The sequence below is a fragment of the Rhincodon typus genome, chromosome 45 (assembly GCF_021869965.1).
Source record: "Rhincodon typus isolate 14 chromosome 45, sRhiTyp1.1, whole genome shotgun sequence".
Classification (NCBI taxonomy): Eukaryota; Metazoa; Chordata; class Chondrichthyes; order Orectolobiformes; family Rhincodontidae; genus Rhincodon; species Rhincodon typus.
Window position 1 is genome coordinate 2,993,341 of NC_063376.1, and position 21,531 is coordinate 3,014,871.

Here is a 21,531-nt window from a genome sequence, read left to right on the forward strand (position 1 = left end):
GCTCCTAGCCCTTCCCAACAATCCCTCCCCTGGCCTCCCTCCCTCCCCTGGCCAGGTCTCCCTCAGCTCCTAGCGCTTCCCAACAATCCCTCCCCTGGCCTCCCTCCCTCCCCCGGCCAGATCGCCCTCGGTTCCTAGACCTTCCCAACAATCCCTCCCCTGGCCGGCCTCCCTCCCTCCCCCGGCCAGATCGCCCTCGGCTCCTAGCCCCTCCCAACAATCCCTCCCCCAGCTAGGTCTCCCTGGGCTCTGAAGGTCCTATAAACCCCCATCCCGGACAGCGAAGCTCTAACGCTCCCACAGCAACATGACTCTGAGTTATCTTAGGGTCGGCTCCGAGGGGGACCCCCTGTCCTGACTCCATTTACTCGGCCCTTCCTGGCTGACAGGGAGATGTTGAGCTGATGCCTCGGCTTTCCTGCCATTTCCTTCCACACCTTCTCCCGAGCTCCGGCCAGCATGATTTGTTAAGAACAACCGAACCCTGCCCCCAACAAATCTTTCCCCCTCAACCAGCAGACCCCCAAACTCAGAGATCGGTTCCCTCTGCTCTGCTCTTTGAACCAACTGTGCCTCGCATCATACTTACGGAGAGGACTCCATCTTCACTAATGACCAGGTAACCCAGCTGGTCTGGGATTCTCTCCAAGCCTTGTGTCAAAGTCGAAGCCTGTTTACAGCAACAGCGAGAAACAGCGTAACAGGTTTGTGCAACGCGAGCAGCATTGAATTGTGTTAGCCTTATTGTCACACGTCCTCAGACCAGTGCAGTGAAAAGTTTACAGGTCACCACTTACAGCACCATTTTAACATAACTAAAAAGGCACCTAGGTACAGATTCTTCAGTGTAAGTTCTCAGAAAAATAAAGAAATAAAGAAGTCCAGCATTGCAGATTGTTAGAATAAATCAGAAAAGACAGAAATAAAAAGCTTCTGTAAATAGTGGACATTGCAGAGGGACGGACACAACAGAAAGGAAAATGACAATGCTGATCCCTGGCTGTACAACAGTAGGACTTACAGACCATTCGGTCCAAATACTCTGTGTCAGTGTTTCTGCTCCCCCTTAAACTCTGCCCACCCACTTTATCTCTTTTGTTCAATGGGTGTGGGCACAGTTGGCTGGACCGGCATTAATTACCCATCCCTCCCTGTCCTGGAGATGGTTTGGGGAGGGGAGTCAGGGAACACCATGTTGAACGGCTGGTGTAGGAAAACCATTCCAGGACTTTGACACAGTGACATAGAAGGAATGGCCGATATAGTTCCAGAATCAGGAAGGGGAGGGGAACTTGTGAGGGGCGGTGGTCCCATGTACCTGCTGCCCTTGTCCTTCTAGATGAAAGGGGTTTTTGTTGCAGCTCTTTCAAAATCATTTGAATCAAACAAAGACTCAAATTAAAACATGCAAAAAAAGGGTGCTAAGTCCCTGAAGGATTCAAACTTTAAATCAACTAAATTCAGATTAAGAAGTGTCATTTTGATAACACACAACAGCCCCTGCAGTGCCCACAGAACACCTCACACGTGCCCCCGGACACCGCATGTTCCCTCCCAAGGTCTCCCAGGCACGGTCACAAGGGTGAAAGACGCAGCAGACCAGTCAGGCCAAAGAATCCTCTCAACCTCCCACTGGCCAGGGGCCTGTTTACAGCCAGCATTGAGCGCTGATCCATGAGGAGGTCTGCCAATTGGCCTGTCTACTTTGTTTGTCTGTCTGTCTCTATCACTCACACTGACCCCGATTCCACCTCCGCCCCCACCTTTCCCAACAATGAGCTGTGTGGAACTGAAGTGCAGACAAAAGAGCATCCTATTCAAACAGAGAAGCCCTCACTCACCCAGTCGGTATTCTAACCGCTCGACCACCTGGCACCATAACCAACCATAACTTAAAGAACCTTTATTATCAAAAAATCCAATCTCTTCCAACCAGTCAGAGGGTGGAGAGTCCTTGGAATTGTCCACCCAAGATTACTGTGCAGGCTCAACCATTGAGTATGTTCAATAAATTTCTTGATGTTAAAGATATCAAGGGGTAACATGTACAGTTTTGGTCTCCTTACTTGAGAAAGGATGTTCCTGGCACTGGAGGGTGTGCAGAGGAGGTTCACCAGGTCGATTCCGGAGTTGGCTTATGAGAAGAGATTGATTAGACTGGGACTATACTCATTGGAATTTAAAAGAACGAGGGGGAATCTTATAGAAACGTATGAAATTATGAAGGGAATAGATAAGATAGAAGCAGGGAGGTTGTTTCCACTGGGCGGGTGAAACTAGAACAAGGGGGCATAGTCTCAAAATAAGAGGGGAGCAGATTTAGGACTGAGATGAGGAGGAACTTCTTCACCCAAAGGGTTGTGAATCTGTGGAATTCCCTGCCCAGAGAAGCAGTTGAGGGTACATGGTTGAATGTTTTTAAGACAAAATTAGATTTTTAAACAGTAAAGGAATTAAGGGTTATGGTGAGCGGGCGGGTAAGTGGAGCTGAGTCCACGAAAAGATCAGCCATGATCTTATTGAATGGCAGGGCAGGCTCGAGGGGCCCGACGGCCCAGTCCTGCTCCTGTTTCTTATGACCTTATCTACTGGGATAGTGTCGGGAAATCGGTTGAGGTGGAGGTTCAGCCAAGATCTAGGCAAACAGCAGTGCTCAATGCCATTCAGCCCATTCTCCTGCTCCTATATTTCTCACGTTCTCTGTCGGATTGACAACCAAAGAGACTGGGAAAAGGATGAGCGATGTAGGAAAGGAAAGGAAACTTTCTTTCGTAAAAACGCAGCGAGTGGTTGGGATTGGGAACATGGTACCCGACAGCGTAGTGGCTTTCAAAAGGGAATGGATTGTTTTCTGGACAGGACAAATAATGCGGGTTCACAGGAAAAAAGGCAAGGGAGAGGGTCTGGGCGAGTTGCTCTTCAAGACCCAGCACAGATGCAATGGGCTGAAAGGCCTCCTTCCATGTTGTAACTGTTCCAGAGTTTGTTAAAACATCCCATGGTGCTTCATAAGAGCTTTATAAAGCACCGTCTTTCACCAAGCTACCCGAGGGGATGTTAGCCTAATGACCAAAAGAGTGGTCAAAGAGTTGAGGGAGCATTTGGAAGTCATCCCCAATCTCACAGTCCAGCTCTTGGTCTGTAGCCTTGTAGGTTATGCTGCTTCAGGTGTATATTCTAGTATTTCTTAGAAATGTGATGAGACTTTCTGCCTAGACCAGCCTAACAGGCAGCGGTTTACAGATTCTCACCACATTGTAGGTTAAACAAAAAAATTCCTCATCAACTGCTCTCACATCCTTCTCCCAACCCCTGGAAATCTACACCTCCTGCTATTGACCTCTCTGACATACTGACACGGATATTCCCATGTCCAAATGGTTGCTACAGCAATATAGACTGGAGCTGCAGGTCAGGACCATGCAAAAATCCCAGATGCACCTGGCTCCGTGGGAATTGCCTGGAAAACCAAATTTTCCCAATGGGTAATTCCTCCGCGTTTGGAACCCTTTGAAAGAGCTCACTGAAGTCAGAAGGTTCTGATTTACACAAGGTTAAAAGTTACCCAGGATTAGATTTTAAAAAGTTGGAGGATTAAAAATCTGTTCCAATTCCTGCTAATAGCCATTAAAAACTTAAACCTAACTCATCACTGACCAAACTTAGGTCTCCCCACCCCACAGCCCATGCAAAAGAGAAAACATTCTATCTGGATGCATCACAGCTTGATCTGGCAACAGCTCTGCCCAAGACCACAAAAAAAACGACAGAGTTGCGAACACAGTCCAGTCCATCACGCAAGGCAGCCTTCCATCCACTGACTCCATCCACACATCCCACTTCCTCAGGAAAGCATAATGACCCCTCCCACTCCGGTTATACTCTCTTCCATCAGGCAGAAGATAGAAAAAAAGTTTGTACAAACAGATTTAAGAACAGCTTCTTCCCCACTGTTATCAGACTTAAGACCTCTCAAATATTTGAGTTGATCTTTCTCCGCACCTTCTCTGTAGCTGTAATGCTATGTTCTGCATTATGTTTTATTACCCTGATGTACTTGTGTAAGGTATGATCTGTCTGGGTAACATGCAAAACACTACTTTTCACTGTATCTCAGTACCTGCGACAATAATAAATCAAATCAAGTCATCCCTCCCCACCCCAATATACCCCATACCTCCCTGGTCTTTGACAACAAACTCCAGCCAGATCCCACCTCCCCATCGACCTAATCCTGCCACCCCAGACCAGACACATCAACCCCATAGGACCACCCACCAACCACCAAAGCTAAGCACTCATTTTCTTACCTGGTCCACTAATCCCACCCCAATCCAACCCTCATGGCACTCCAACCTCGCACCTATTCTGACACAGGAACTTTCAAAGGTTGAGGGCAGCTGAATGTATAAAATCAACAACAGAGGGCCACACACTGAATGCTGCAGACAAAAAAGAAAGCGGGTGGGAAGGTGAGAAAGGAGGGTGGTGGCATACCCTAAGATCTTAGGATTATAGGAAACAAGTGGGGCAGGCCATTCGGCCCCTCAAGCCTGGATTCCTGGACAGTTTGGTGCCAGGAATACCCCCTCCCCACTTGTCCACAGGAATCTCCAGGGCAGAAGCCATCTCAAGAATGGAACTATCTCGCCTTTTCAGATGCCTGCCTCCCTCCCTCGTTTGTAAACAATTGACTATCGCCCATCCAAAATGTAACAGCAGGTTAAGGGGTTGGTGCAAGCAAATGTTGGATATCATCAGCGCATTCAATGCAATGCAAACGATTCCAGGCGGTGCAAATGACAAATTGCAATGTTTGAATTCAAGCGGTTTGGGTTATTTTTAGACCAGGACCCGTTCTAACTTTAAACTGGGGGAAATGGCCAATGGCCGTGACCTGTGACCTCCCGGGCCCAGGCACCCGGGGAATGACAGGTGATGGGAGGTTAACGGCTTTCGGTAAACGGCTTCCGGCCACCCCCGGGAGAAAGTGTACACCACGAATCGGGTTAGAGTCGGGTGGGTTTTTTTTAACCCCCGCTACCCAACAAGCTCGTACTCACCATCAAAACAGAGTCCGGGCTCCGCTTCAGCCACCGCCCGTCAGTCAATGCCAGCGTCACATGACACTTAGATTCCCACCCCCCCTACCGTGTCTCGTTCGCATATTCCGGGCGCCGCCGGTTTCTGATTGGTCTGTTTCTCTGTCAGTCAACTTAAACGACACACCGCGACCCGGGCGATTGGACGGCTTCGCCGCACCCTTCATTCCGATTGGTCAGTATAACCGTCTATCATCACTCAACAGGCGTCCCACCCACACCCGGTGCAGTCTCACATGACCTGGTCCCCCTCCAAAACCTCCGTCACAGGCGATTGGACAGTATCCACCATCCTAACTGCTGATTGATCGACATTGCCGTCCATCATGGGTCAAATAACAACCCGCCTTCTCGTCTCCCGGCCGTTGGACGGTAGCGTCCCCTCTATTGGTCCATGGTGCCGGCAATCACACCGTACTACGACACAACGCCGCGCCCCTTCCGTATATCACATGACATGCAGGTGCCAGCGCCCTCGTCATTGATTGGACGAAACCCGTCCACCTCCCCGCCTTCTGATCTCGCGCGCCCATTCCTCTTCGAGCGTGTTCCCGCCCTCCTTGTCCCCAACCGTCTGCCGCGCGGGCGTCACGCCCCTCTCCCACCTCCTCTATCCTCCAAGCCAATTGGTTAAAAGGCCCCACAGGCCGTCCGTTTGGTTGGATGGGACGTCAATCAGGCCGTTGCCTTCGTCGGATTGGTGAATTCCGATAGGGCCGCTACACTGCGGTTGGACCGTCCGGCCGTCAATCACCCTTCGGTCGGCCCCGCTCTCCTGATGTGGTCGGCTTGAGTTCCCTCAGTCTCTTACATGAGACTCATTTATATTTATTTCTGTCGATTAATTTTGCCGTCATGAAGTAATTTGCTCCTCGGCAAGGTACACGGACAAATCAACGGAATAACCCATGGGATCACCGGTATCAGGGTGAATAGCGGAAGCCGTAAGGCGTCGAGTGGAACGGACGACCAGCCAAAACCATGGGTCCACTATGTGGATGACAGCTTTGTCATTATTAAACGCTCTAAACTGGAGGAAAACCCATAAATAACATCCTCACCGGCATAAAATTCACCAAGGAGGAGGAGAACAACAACAGACCTCCCTTCCCGGACACAGTGGTCGACCGTAAGGCCGACGGTGAACTCCAGGCCAACGGACACAGGAAGGTCACCCGCACGGATAGGGCACTCAACTACAATAGCAATCGTTCCCAAAATGCCCACCAACGGGGCCGCATCAAAACCCCGTTCAAAGCCAGCCGCAAGAAACACACTGCAGCACCCTGGGGCTGCGCAAAGCCGAGGAAGAACGCCTCGAAAAGCGTAGCCCGCTGATACCTACATCTCACCCGAAGGTTGCAGGAACAGCACCTCATATTCCGCTTGGGAACCCTGCAGCCCAATGGTATCAATGTAGATTTCACAAGTTTCAAAATCTCCCCTCCCCCCACCGCATCCCAAAACCAGTCCAGCTTGTCCCCGCCTCCCTAACCTGTTCTTCCTCCCACCTATCCCCTCCTCCCACCTCAAGCCCCACCCCCATCTCCTACCCACCAACCTCATCCCGCCCCCTTGACCTGTCCGTCCTGCCTGGACTGACCTATCCCCTCCCTAACTTCCGTACAAGCTCTCTTATCAGCACCAGCAGCCTGCTGATTAACACTCATTAAAGCGTCTACGTCCTCCACCACCACTGCAATATGTGTATACCATCTACAAGATGCACTTCAGGCAACTCGCCAAAACTCAGCAGTAGCTAGAATACCTTCGTGACTTGGGCTGCAACATTTCAAGAAGACTGGCACAAACAAAAGTTTTACTGAGCAGAGTGATCCCATTTGGCCCATCATCTGTGCCAACCAAGGTGGACCATCCAGCCTAATTTCTCTTACTAGCCCTGTCTCCATAGCCGTGTAGCTTATAGCACTTCAAGTGTGCATCCAAAAAGATTTTATTTTAAATGCAATGTGAATTTATGCTTCACTACAGAACTTTTAGATGGAGAGTTCCAAATCCACACTGTTTTCTGGGTAAATATCTACTCAACTCCTCTCCAATCCAACAAATTGCTACACCTCCAGATTCTTGACAGGTCTGCTAAGGGAAGTAGGCCCTTTTCTATTATGTCTGTCTCCCTTTATCTCCCATTCTCCACTGTTCTCCCCTCTTTGATTGCCTTGGGTCACATCCTTCTGCAAGAGGCAGGGCCCTGTGTAGCAGCAGGCCCATGGCCCATTCTAGCTTGGACATGCCACACGAGCAGAGGCAGAGGATGTGCCCGGAACCAGGACCCCAGCAGCCGATATCCAGCATCAGCACCCAGAGGAGCATCAGAGATGGAACAAGAGGTAGGAGACTCGCGCGGCCTCAGGCCTATGGCCTTCTTCCGCTCGGATATGGTGGAGAAGCCCGTTACCAAGATCCCAGCCGATGTTAAGTAGCAGTGACTGGAGGAGCAGCGGAGAAAGAGAAAGAAGAAGGAAAGCCAACTGAGAAGAAGATGAACTGCTGAACCAAAAAATACCACAGCTATTGCAGTAAAAGCATGCAATGCAAACAGATCCGAGATGGCGCTGGAGAGTGGTGACACCTTGCGAATAACTTGCGAAACAACACTTTCCACTGTAGGTAAGCGTGACAATATTAAATAAATCTAAATGATATTATACACCTCAATTAAATCTTCTCTCAGCCTCCTCTGTCCAAAGAAAACAAGTGCATAAAAGCAAGGATATGGTTAAAACTATCCAGCAATTTAATTGTGGATTTCAATCAGGGAATTGTTTTTATGTTCATATTTAATGTGTCAACTTTAACACAGTATGTAATGGTTATATATTGTTTCTATGTAGGTAAGAATCCTTCTTGTGTTCATCCAGTCTTACCTCAAATAAATTCTTCATTTCTGGCAGCATCTTCGTAACTCTTCTCTGTACCTCACACTCAGTAATCCGACTGCCACCACTTTGAGGGCAATTAGGGATGGACAGGCTTGTCCACAGCATCCCAACAATTGTAGCTAAGTTGTAGCTGTGAGTTATTTTCGTAACAGAAGGAATGCATTAAGCAAAACAGGACAGAAAGAGAAGCTAGAGAGATAGTGGGAACTGCAGATGCTGGAGAATCTGAGATAACAAGGTGTAGGGCTGGATGAACGCAGCAGGCCAAGCAGCATCAGAGGAGCAGGAAGGCTGACGTTTCAGGCCTAGACCCTTCTTCAGAAAAGCATTTATGAAGAAGGGTCTAGGCCCGAAACATCAGTCTTCCTGCTCCTCTGATGTGCTTGGCGTGCTGTGTTCATCCAGCTCTACACGTTGTTATCTCAGAAAGAGGAGCTAATCAAGACACAGATTAATGCATAACAAACTTTATTGAATATGTTCACGTGTTGTAGGATGATACAATAAGAGTTCAGAAATATGACAATTGATTCTTTCCACTTACTGCAACCTATCCTAATTTAATCATTGTTTCTAGTCCGACTACTTCAACTACAATCTAAGAAATATATTTAAAGCAAACTATAGCCACTAAGGCAACATTGACCAGTACATTATACCTCCCTAGATCGGCAACTATCTCTCTTGTAGGAGACTAGACAATTCAGTTCACTGGCATTCTTCATGCAATTTCTGAAATTCTTTGCTTCCTGATTTTGTACTTCATTAACTCATTTAGTCTTGAGTAATGATGAGAGTCCTCATGTAAAACTGGAGTTAATGCTTTTAATGGTATTAAAAGTGGACGTCTGATCACCCTGTATTTGTAATCATTTCAGTTCTTTTACCCTAAACGTATTGTATGTTTTCTCAATTTCTGCCCTTACAGTTTCCTTTTTTATATTTTTCCAGTCTACAGCAATGTCAGCTTTTTTGGCCTTGTAAGCTTCTGCAAACTCTGTATTAAAAGTAGACAGGACGTATTTCCAGTAGGCTGATGCTTGGATACTTGTGTCAGGTGGAATATTCCAGGAAGCGAAATAATTATTTACGCTGCGGTAGTCTTTGTATGGATGGAATACATATTGTGTTGCTGCACAGCGGAATAAAGCATCGGATGCTACTGCAGAATTACACACTGTCGCCACAAGCTTTTCGTTGGTAATATAGCGAAAACTATTTAGTCCCTTAGGCCGATGTATTGCAGCAAAATGCTCCTTGTGTCCCGAGCCTCCTCGTTCACACGGCACTCCGCAGAACGGGCACATCTTCCCGCAGCCAAGAACTTCACGGAAGATCTCTTCATCCGGCTGCATTGGCAGACGTGGCAGAATTTCTTCGATGTCGCAATTCTTATGAAAGTCTGATATGAGTTTCTGCTCGACATCATCCAGGGCCACAGTAAGATCAGCTGCAAAGTCGCTAGCTGTGTTAGCATTCTGAAAGAGTACAATTTCCAAACTCCCCTTGTTAATCACAAAATCATTCTTCAAAATATCACAAAATTCTGTTAAAAATTCTGACACGCACTCCTTCTCTGTCACCATTGCTTGTTTTATGGCATCTTTTGTCTTTCGTATAAGTGCTCGGATTATTTTTGTGACGATCTCCATAATTTTAGTTACTTCTCTGTAATTCTTTATTATTCTTTTCCTGATCCACGGTCTTGCAAAATGCTTATAGTCTTCAATGTATTGTGTGTAATTTTCCACACAGTGCTCTTCCAGCAAGTCCAGTAGAATCGCAGCTTGGAGATAAGCTGTGCTGCTCATTTCATGGTTTGTGCAGCTAGCTTTTACATCCTCGACAATCTCCACACCAAGCTTTTTGTCAATGGCATTGTGAAGGGCTGGCTGATGGCCTTTTCTGACTTTGATCTTTCTCGTGGTAAATATCTTTAAAAGTGGAATAGTAAGCAATCTTCATTTCTTCCAGACGAGTCAGTGGATCATTCTCTCTGAAGAAATCTTGGTGCATCTTTTCGAAAATCGGCAGGACACGACCACATATATGCAGCTTTAGATCCACCTCAAATGTATTAGTCGTGTGAAAGTTGCCATATTTCCCATGGAGTAAATTATCATCAGTTTGTCTCAGCAATGTATGACAGTAAGTTTGATCAAAGTCAACTTTTGCTTCAAGCTTTTCCTGTGCAAACTGCTCAGCACTTCTAATTAAATTATCTGCAAACATTTGCACTTCATTGTTATATCCATTTGTAAAAATGTCTTTACATCTTTGGTAAAAGTTCCTTTCAATATGATCCTTGGTAACTTTAAACAAGACCTTTCCTTTTTCAGATAGTTTCCCAGCTGTACGTAATCTCTGGCACACTGCACTACCCCGATGACATAGATTTTGTTGCAGTTGGTTTTCACATTGTATTTCAATATTCTGTTTTTTGAGTGAGATCCCTTGAAGTGGCTTGACTATATCTCTCCACATCTTTTCAAACTGTTCCTTGAGGTTACTGTCATTGAGTACAGAATCCAACTCTTTGCACCTTTGGAGCAGTTCACAGACATTTTTCTGAATAATTCCCTGATACTCCTGTATGTTGACCAGTTTGTCCATGCCTTTGCGCCTCTGAATTGCATCCTCACATTTGCGCTTACTGTAAATCTCAAGCTCATTTTGTAAACTCTCAGCACTCAAGGTGAAATCAGTTTTGAATTTCTCCACAAGGTGGATGTTCTCTACTTTGCTGTTGAAATATTCGTCCAGATGAGTGAGAATCATTTCTTTTTGCGTCTGGAGAGCTTCACTTGTTTCTCGAATCAGAGTCTGGTACAAATCATCAAGCTGATCTAGAGGATGATTCCCGATATTATTCTCAGCCTTTTCAACCTGGGAATGGATGATTTTTCTAAATTGCCACTCCCACTCTGAATACGTCAAGCTGAGCTGGCTGTAAGCATCTGCAACTAGGCTGTTTCTAAAGCTGAAAATGAAATTTTCATACTTGACCGCATTCCATAAACTCTTCATCCATTCTGTGAATTGGTGAATTGTAAATGGTTCTTTTCTTCCTTTGCACTGCTTAAGTAAATCAAACAGATATTTCTTAAGCTCGAACACATTTTCGCTGTAGCCAGTGTTTACTGATGCCATGGGAGGAACACCATGCCAGAGACCTGGAATGTACCAGTTGTTCTTTTCAAGATCGTATTCCATGATATCTGAAAACTTTGTGAACTCCTGGTCTTTCTTCTCCATCTTTGCTGCTGCCTTTGTCATTTCATTTAACTGATCCAGGAGATGCTTCCTGTCTCTCATGTTCTGATCATGTGCCGACACTTCTCCCACGTTTTGATGAATGAACTGACAGTTTGGTTTGTGCCCTACCTCTTTCATCCTCAGGAAGGCGTGCACCACTATCTGCAAGACATCCTTCATTTCGGAAGAGTTTTCCATGGCAATGTTGACTAACGTAACATCACTCAATCCAACGACCAGCGTTGCAAGTTCATTATCATGTTCATGGCTGTCCTCCAGCTTTGCCAGTTCTGGAGCTTTTAACCCTTCGGTATCAATAATCATCAGAAAGTCGCTACCAGTCTCCTTTCTCAGGTCTCCTGTAATTTTGATCAACTGCATGAAAGCTCCTCTTGTACATCTCCCACTGCTCACTGCAAATTGCAAACCAAACATTGTGTTCAAGAGGGTAGACTTCCCTGTACTCTGTACACCCAGTACAGTCAGAACAGCTATTTTAGTATCTGGTCCCAGTTTCTCTGAAAGACTTGTGAGCACAGCGCTGACCCATTGTTCAGAAATGCTGGACGCATCACCATCCAGAAGTTCAAGTGGAAAGCCATCTAACATAAGATCGGCAGCCATGCTAGGAAGTGATGTGTACTGGCGACTATTTTCTGACAGAATATGTTCCTTAATTAGAGTTGCCTCAGCTTCATAAACCTGTCCTATTTCTCTCTTGAAATGTTCTAGCCCCAGAGAACTGTCTGATATTTGTTTGTCGAGTTCAGCAAGTTTTTCAGTTGCACCAGGCAATGTTTTACACAGTTGTTTATAAGCCTCACGTAATTCAGAAAGCTCTTCTCGTGCAGTGGCATCGAGAAGATATTTGATCCATTTCAGGAAACAGTGTCTTTCATCGTGGCTCATATTTGCCATTTCTGTGACAAACTCAGAAAGGCTCTCTGTAATGTCATACTCTCGCTGTTTCTTCCACAAATGTGTTTGTTCAACTCTGAGTTCAGTGATGTACATTTCGATAGGCTTATCTCCACGCTTCTTCTGGCGACAAAGTTCCTTACCTAACTTGGACAATTTCTTCCAGAGCTCTCCTTGTAAGGGTAGATTTTTCGTCTTATACTGTGCCAGACTTGGCATGTCTCCCACAGCAGCAGTAATAGTCTCTGCCACTTCTTTAGCATGTTGGCACTGTGGCTCATCTTCATCCACAAATATCGCTAACTTGCGAGCTACATCAGCCATTTGCTCCATGCTGACGTGGTCTGTCACGTCTTTCAAAACCGTCTCGATGCTCGAATGGATTTGTTTAACAAACGTTGATTCATTCACGTTCTTATTCATCATGATGATGTGGTTTCGTTCCAGCTTCATTAGTGGGGCCAGTTTCTGGAGAAAGCTGCTCGTCACAACCTGCTGGTCGGGTTGTGGATTGAGGATGAGGAAGTATTGCGTTTGCAATTCAGCGACTGACTCCAAGAACGCAAACTCGTCAGCACCAACCTGATCGACAAATATAAAGACGGCTGAGGATACCTTAGCCAGGAAATGGACCTGAGAGTATAGCACACCTGCATCACCACGTAAATTGGCAATGAGAACGGGTTCTGTGAAGATATCAATATTTCCCGTGCCACAGGGGAGGTACCAGCAGACCTCCACCAATCCGTCTGAAATTTTCCGAGGAATGTCGCCACATTCCATGCTGTGAGTGACAAAGAAATTGTGATGATGGTGAGGGTGACTTAACACCTCATTGAGAACCTTTGATTTGGAAGTATTGCACCCACTCAGGCGAATAAATGAAATAACATGCATTGGCGTGGTTGCCATAGTTGCCTCCTTGAATCCTTTACTCGCTTCCAGTGACTGAGGTCTCCACTTCTTCACAATGAACCTTGCTGTAATCTGGCAGTAAGAGAGGCAGTGCAAACTGGCACATAGACATCTTCATCATCATCTCTTGCTGCAGGATGCTGTCAGCACAAAGGAAGACTGCAGTGATGACATCCAGTGGATTGCATGCATCGCCAACATCTTTTCCCGTGTTGTCAAAAAGGTTGGAAAAATTTGTTTGATCAACAGTTGGTTCAGGAACATCCGCTAAGCATCTGATATTTCTGGCCGTCAAGTTGAGAATCATAAGTTTCTTTAGAAAATACCATGGAACTTCTTCCAAGCTTTGTGGCTTTGCACACACTATGGTTTCTGGGCCAATTTCAAGAATTTTGCTTAAAGAAAGTTTCTCTCTCAAGTACTTCTCCAGTTTCAGCTTGGAAAGCACCTCCTGAAAATTGTTTGACTGTGAAATGAAAAATTAAAAAAAATGTTTCTAATATGTTAAGTAAGCACACTCCTGTTCTGATATCACAGTCCATTCCAGCATAGAAAAAGGTTCCCTCAAGTTTACACTAAGTTACACAAGAGATTTCTTAATAATTAAGTGCGCATCTTGGGTGGCACGGTGACTCAGTGGTTAGCACTGCTGCCTCACAGCGCCAGGGACCCAGGTTCAATTCCACCCATGGGGGACTGTCTGTGTTGAGTTTGCACATTCTCCCTTTGTCCACCAGGCTCTGGTTTCCTCCCAAAGTCCAAAAATGTGTAGGTTAGGGTGGATTGGCCATGCTAAATTGCCCATAGTGTCTAGGGATGTGCAAACTAGGTGGATTAACCGTAGTAATTGCAGGTTTATGGGGATAGGAGTGGGGAGGGGTCAGGTCTGAGCTGGATGCTCTTCAGAGGGTCAGTGCAGATTTGTTGCAGTGCTAACTGCTGCTTCGCCCCTTGTGTTTTTGTTTACATGTTAAAAATGGCTTGTTTTGTTATTAAATGTGCCAACCCCAAACTAGATCATGACATCTTACCCCTACAATGCAAGATTCTAGATGAACCTAAAATATCCCTAAACCAGTGCACCTCCTTTGTACTCCATTGTTAAAAACTGGATGGTTAGAAATTGTGGCATTGTCGCTACTTTACCATAAGAAATTCCTTAGCTATTTTGAGAAAAGTGTTAATTCATTTATGATGAATCACTCACAGATTTGTCACCCATGGAACAAAAGAATTTCACCGGAAATGTTTTTGTAACATCGCACAATGTGACTTCAAGCCCCCAAATATTTTTTTCACTTCCAAGACTGGCCTATGAGATCCATTAGAAATCTGAACCAGTAAGTTAAGGAAAAAAAATGGTTTCACAGGACTGGAAACATTAACTCTCTCTCTCCATGCTGCCAGACCTGTTGAGTTTCTCCAGAAGTTTCTATTTTGGTTAAGGAAAGAAGTTTGAATCTTAAGCAACCCCACCACTGTAGAGAATACAGTAAAACCTTTACAGGTCCAGGAAATAAATTGTTGTTTGTTCCAAACTCAAATCAATAAATGATGCACCTCCTTTTCCAATTCTTTGACGATTTTCTTCTTCTTCTTGATTGAGCAAGTCCATCTTGGCAGCAGGAGTCCCATTTGCAGTAGTGCAGCAAGATTCACCTGAGTCAGGAGGTATAAATAGGTCTTGTCAAACGTACAATGCATCAAAATGGCACTACTTCCACAATAAGTTAGGAACAGGAGGAGGGAGTAACCCATCGAATCTGTTTACCGTTCAATGAAATCATGGCTGACCCACAGCCTGACTCCATATGTCAGCGGCTCAGTGGTCAGCGCTACTGCCTCACGGCATTAGGGACCCGGGTTTGATTCCATCCTCGTGCAACTGTGTGTAGAGTAATGCAGATGTTTCTTCTATGATATCTCTTAATGCTAACTACCAAAACACTTCTTACAAAGTCAGAACAAATCCGTTTAACAATGCCAGTACTCATCAGCGGAAGATTAAGATCACAATGAGGAAGTTGCAGGAAGACACTTAATTTAGTGAAGCATTAGAATCATCATAGAATCCCTACAGTGCGGAAGTAGGTCATTCGGCCCATCATTTCCACACCGTCCCTCTGAACTGCATCCCACCCAGGCCTAGGCCCCTATCCTATCCCTGTAACCCCACATTTACCATGCTTAACCTGCACATCTCTGGACAACTTACCATGGCCAAGCACCTAACCTGCACATCCTTAGACTTTGGGAGGAAACTGGAGCACCCAGAGAAAACCCACGCACACACAGGGAGAATTTGCAAACTCCACATAGACGGTCACCCAAGGGTGGAATTGAACCCGGATCCCTGGCGCTGTCAGGAAGCGGTGTTAACCACTGAGCTAGCATGCCACCATTAAGTGGCAAATAGGCTGTGAGGGTCAGGAATTGTATCTCAATCAGAGTGTTGTCTAGGGATGGAATTTGTGCTCGGCACAAAATTATCAAACTGGCCGTAAATTGTGGACGACATTTCGCACTGGTTTTTCAGAGTTAAAGTTCAGATTTCTGCTCAAGTGCATTTACATTATAATTATGGACCTAAACCTTTTACCAAATGGCAGAATTTTAGAACATGATTGTTTATTTCCCTTGCTCTCTTGAAGAAAGATTGGTAATTTTATTAATACAGATAAACACACAAATCACAAAAACAATTAGTAAGTGTTTCTCCCCTCTCCTGTGAGTAAACAGATTTAAATAACTGGAAACAGCTTAGAAAATCTATGCAGAACCATTTACAGGGGATCCCTGATTTACAAACATCTGACATTTGAACACCGAAACTTACAAATGGTTCCTTTTCTTAGGTAATTCGGTTTTCTTTTTAGAAGGTGCCTTCTTGCTCCCTTGCACCAAACTAACTTACAGTTAGTAGCCCCTTAGGTCCTTTTTAAATCTTCTTCCTCTCTCCTTAAAAACATGCCACCCTATTTTTGAACTCCTCCACCCAAGGGAAAAGACCTTTGCTATTCACCTTATCTATGCCCCTCATGATGTTATAAACCTCTATAAAGGTCACCCCTCTAGCTTCTAGGCTCCAGTCAAAAAAGTTCCAGTCTATTTTTACAACTCAATCCTGGTATATCTTTTCTGAATGTTCTCCAGATTAATATTATCCTTCCTATAACAGGGTGACCAGAACTAGATACAGTACTCCAGAAGAGGCCTCTCCAATGTCTTGTACAACATCAACATGACATCCCAACTCCTATACTCAAAAGGTCTGAGCAATGAAGGCAAGCGTGCTAAACGTCTTCTTAACCATCCTGCCTACAGGTGACACAAACAACAAAGAATTATGTACTTGAGCCCCTAGGTCCCTCTGTTCTACAACACTATCCAGGGCCCAACCATTAATTGTGTAAGTCCTGCCCTTGTTTGTTTTTACCAAAATGCAATACCTTGCATTTATCCAAATTAAACTCCATCTGCCACTCCTCGGCCCATTGACCCAATTGATCAAGATTTTGTAATCCTAGTAACCTTCTTCACTGTCTACTATGCCACCAATTTTGGCGTCATCTGCAAACGTACTAAGCAAGCCTCCTATATTCTCATCCAAATTGTTTATATAAATGACAAACAAAAGTGGAACAAGCACCAATTCCTGTGGGTTATAGACTTTTTTAAAAAATAGTCATGATGTAATGATTTAACAAGGTCAGTCAATTGGAACTCATAGAATATGAGTTCCCTGATTGGGGCTGTTAACCTGGTCCATTCAGGGAGCCCTGACTGTCATATAAAAAAAGGCTGAGTGTCACAGATACTGACGCTCTGGTATTTGACTCTGAATGAGGCAGTACTCAAGTCAACGACCATTGATGTACAAATAAAGGATAATATGAAAATGGGATACTGGCCGTTGTGGAGTTATTTCAGTGGAATGTGGACCTTACTGGCTGGACCAGCATTTCTTCTCCATCCCTAAATCCCTAAAAAGGTTAAGAGTCAATCACATTGTCTGTGGGTCTGGAGTAAAAGTAAGCCAGACCAGGTAAGGACAGCAGATTTGCTTCCCTAAAAAAAGATGTAGATGAATCAGATAGATGTTTTACAGGGGTCAACAATGCTTACCTCGTTGCATCAGCTTCCCCACAACTCCCCGGGTTTTTTGTTGAATCTGCTGTGGTGGGATTCAAACTCATGGCCCAAGATCATTAATGTAGGTTTCTGGATTATTAGTCCAATGATACTACTAATACACTACTCTCTTAGCTGTGGTAAATCCATCTGTTTACAATCCTCTTTGCACACGTCAAATACACGAGAAATGTCGAAATACACAAGAAAAATGTGGAAAAGCAAAATAAGCTATTCCAGCTACTCCCTTCCTCTGAAACAGTCATGTTTCATTTTTAGCCTCGGGTCCTTAAGGGAATATTTATCTTCAGATCAAACTTCTATAAATATCTAGAATTATGCGAAAAACACTTCTGCACATTTCAGTGTTAATGTTTATCACCGAAAGCTCACAGATGTTCTGCTGAAATGTGAAATTGACATGAAATTTATCCAGGACTTTTATCAGCCTAGATTCCAGGCATAACTGGAAGATGGACAATCAGGTATGTGTCACATAATTCTGTTCTATTGCTGTGATGTACTTATACAAGGGATGATTTGTCCGGAAAACACGCAAAACATTATTCTTCACTATATCTGGGTACATGTGATGATCACAAGCTTCCTTTCACCAAAACAACCCTCCACCATCACCCTCTGCCTCCTATTTGCAAGTTAGTTTTGGATCCAGTTTGCCAACATGCCTTGGATCCCATGGGATCTTACCTTTTGGACCAGCCTTCCACGTGGGACCTTATCAAAGGACTTACTAAAGTCTATGTAAATCACATAAACTGCACTGCCGTCATCGATACGGTACATTTAGTCAGATTTTTAAGAACTCAATTAAATTAGTCTGACAGGATCTCCTTCTAACAAATACCTGCCCTTCCAAGTGTTGGTTAATCCTGTCCCTCAGAATTTTTTCCAAAATTTCCCTACCACTGATGTCAGGACGAACTGGTCTGTAATTGCCTGGCCTTTCCCTGCTGCCCTTCTTGAACAAAGGAACCATTTTAGCCATCTTCCAGTCATCTTCACGTTACCTGTGGCCAGTGAAGTATTAAATATCTCCTCCAGGGCCCCAGCAATCCCCTCTATTGCCTCCCGTAACAGCCTGGGATACATCTCATCAGGCCCTGGGGATTTATGCACTTTCATACCTGTTAAAACATCTCCTTGTTAATCTTTAACGTGCTCAAGAACAATGTCTTTCTCCTTTGTGACTCCGGATAAGAAATATTCATTTAAGACCTCACCTACATCATCTGGCTCTTTGCACAGATTGTCCTTTGGTCTCTAATAGGGCCCACACTTTCCCTGGTAATCCTCTTGTTCGTTGTATACTCATAAAATGCCTTGGAGTTTTTCTTAATCTATCTGCCCAAGATATTTTGTGGCTCCTCTTTGCCCTCCTAATTTCTTTTTAAGCATCCCCCTATGCTTTATACTTTGGAAGGACCTCCCCTGTTTCTGATGGTTTGTACCTAACATATGCTTCCTTCTTTTTCTTTATCAAACTCTGTTGACATCCAGGATTCTCTGGACTTGCTTCCCTAGTCCTTCACTCTTAGCTGGCTCTGAACTCTCACGATGCTAGACTTCCACATTTCCAAATGTAGACCTGAAGGTGTTTGCACAGGTAGACAGGGTGGTGAAGAAAGCAAGTAGCTGCTCCCAGTCTACACAGAATCAAAAACAAAGTTGCTGGAAAAGCTCAGCAGGTCTGGCAGCATCTATGAAGGGAAAAACAGAGTTAATGTTTCAGGTCCAGTGACCCTTCCTCAGTCACCAGACCCGAAACATTAACTCTGTTCTTTCCTTCACACATGCTGCCAGACCTGCTGAGCTTCCCCAGCAACTTCTGTTCTTGTTCCTGATTTACAGCATCCACAGTTCTTTCAGTTTTTGTTCCCAGTCTATGTTTGTCAGATCCTGCCTAATGACGTTGAAAGTCGGCCTTCCTTCCAATTTAGAGACTTAACTTCTGCGCTATCCTTATCCCTTTTCCGTAATGATTTTAAAATTTACAGGGTCTGACTGTTAATTTAGTAACACTGACTTGCAAGCTTCTGCTCACCTCTTACTCTAAGATTAAAGCCAACCAATACTTTATCCGCTCCTGGCAGTTCACTCTGTAAACTTTGCAGAACCCCGAGAAAGTTCTCACAAGCCTCCTCTCCCTTCTGAACCACAGTATTTATAAGTATTCTGATCTTTTCCTTGGAGTCTGTGATCCCATCAATCTGATTATACTCATCCACTGTGAAGGTGAGCATCGCATCCAACTCATCAAGGACAATGTTCGGTTGCTGTTTCAGAATATTAATGAGTGTTCTACGTTTTCTCCTAAGAACTTCTGACAGACGCTGTCCTGAAGCCATTTTGTGGGACAGTTAGCAACACCTGTGAGAAAATGCAAGGTCGTTAGCCAAATCGTCAATAGATTTTGAAGCAATAATTTGGAAATATTAATTCTCTCTGTGCTGTTCTCGCCTTCTTTAACAACAGTTTAAATCTGAATCCTGTTGACAGATGCTGCTATGCCAGTAAAAAATACAAAATGTTATTTAGGTGCGATTGAACTGTGATTTTTATTTTACAAAAAGAAAGACATTTATTTACGTTCAGAATGATGCGCTGGCTTTGGAGGGAGTGCAGAGGACGTTTATAAGAATGGACCTGGGGATGAAAGGCTTGTCATGTGAGGAGAGGTTGAGGACTCTTGATCTGTACTCGATGGAATTTAGAAGGATGAGGGGGGATCTGACTGAAACTTACACAATGGACGAGGAGAAGATATTTCTACTAGTTGGAGATACTAGACCCAAGGCCTCAGAGTGAAGGGATGACCCTTTAGAACTGAGATGAGGAGGAAATTCTTCAACCAGAGGACAGTGAATGTATGGAACCCATTGCAGAATTGATGGGCCGAATGGCCCGACTCTGCTGCTATATCCCATATATCCTTATGTGCTTTGTCAAGTTCTCCACAATTTCCTTTTGAAGTGGTTGCGCTGGTGGTAAACTGCCTAATTGGTCCAATACGCACCAGTGCCTCTTGCTATGGAGCTGGGTAGTGCATAAACTCAATTGTAGCTTTGAAGTGATCAGTCCTGGTGCTGCTGGGGCATTTAACGTTGGGGTGGGGGGCAACATATGCAGCGCGAGAACATAGCCCTCCCGTCTTGCCCCTCTTAAAGGCCACCTGTCCTCATCAAGGGAACCTGCATCGAATGACACTGAAGTAAGTAGCGTCCAAATTTGCAGGTAGAGTGTCAAATCAGCCCGTTCGGAGGCTCCTGGAACACCCCTTTACAACCTGGCGTGAGTTCTCAGCCCAGCTCCTGTTTGGCAGCGTTCAGTTCCCCTTGGCACGCCTGACACCTGTCTTCCAGCCCTCCCTGACTGGAGCCTGCGATCAGATCAGCTGTGATCATACTGAAAAGCAGCACAGGTCCAAGAAGCTGAATGGCCTAACCGTGACCTTATTTCATTCATACATTCAAAATCCTAGACTTCCCTTCCTAACAGCCCGGTCAACACGGGTTTTAGTAGGTTCAGCGCCACCAGTGACACACACACATCCCATGAATGAATAAAATAAGTCCATTTAAAGTTTTGGCAAAAATTTGTAGCTCGGGTTGTGGATGAGTTGTTGACTTGCTCGCCGAGCTGGCTTGTTCTTGTTCAGATGTTTCGTCACGATGCTAGGTTAACATAATCAGTGGAGCCTCTGATGAAGTGATGTTACCCTACTCCATTTGGAATTTATACTGTTCAGTCCGTTATGGTGAGTACAGTCATTTCCAGTTTTGATCTGTATGGGTTTGTATATGGGGTCCAATTCTATGTGTTTGTTGATTGCATTATGGGTGGAGAACCATACCTCTGGGAATTCCCGTGCGTGTCTATGTTTGGCTTCGGCTACTATGGTTACTTTGTCCCAGTTAAATTGATGGCCTCCATGTCCAAGTGTACTGATATTAAGGAGAGTTTGTTGTGCCGTTTTGCTGCTAGCTGATGTTCTGATGGCTAGTTTCCTTCCTGTCTGTCTGATCTAGCCATCAGAATACATGAACATCAGCTGGCAGCAAAAACGGCACGACAAACTATTTAATATGGGTACACTCCGACAATGAAGGCCATCAGTTTAACTGGGACAAGATAACTACAGTAGCCCAAGACAAACATAGACATGCACGGGAATTCCTCGAGGCATGGTTCTCCACCCATAATGCAATCAACAAACACATAGGATTGGACCTCATATACAAACCCATACAGATCAAAACCGGAAATAACATTATTCACCGTAACGGACT

General features: G+C 44.8%; 2 protein-coding genes across 2 annotated transcripts in view; both read right to left on the minus strand.

The window, feature by feature from the left end:
- lamtor4 (late endosomal/lysosomal adaptor, MAPK and MTOR activator 4) overlaps nt 1–5,192 on the minus strand; it is an 8,706-nt gene extending 3,514 nt beyond the window's left edge. The window contains exons 1-2 of the mRNA XM_020510016.2: nt 5,064–5,192; nt 590–670 (exon numbers count right to left, since the gene is read on the minus strand). Of these exons, the coding sequence (XP_020365605.2) occupies nt 590–670; nt 5,064–5,066 (84 nt within the window). The 5' untranslated portion in view covers nt 5,067–5,192. The remainder of the gene's footprint in view (nt 1–589; nt 671–5,063) is intronic.
- Nucleotides 5,193–5,867: 675 nt separating this feature from the next.
- On the minus strand, nt 5,868–19,590 carry LOC109924003 (interferon-induced very large GTPase 1-like). Its single transcript, XM_048620023.1, is given in 6 exon segments — nt 5,868–9,901; nt 9,903–13,157; nt 13,159–13,559; nt 14,240–14,256; nt 14,654–14,752; nt 19,287–19,590. Coding segments are annotated over 6 exon segments (5,103 nt in total). The 3' UTR covers nt 5,868–8,874.
- Nucleotides 19,591–21,531: the final 1,941 nt, after the last annotated feature.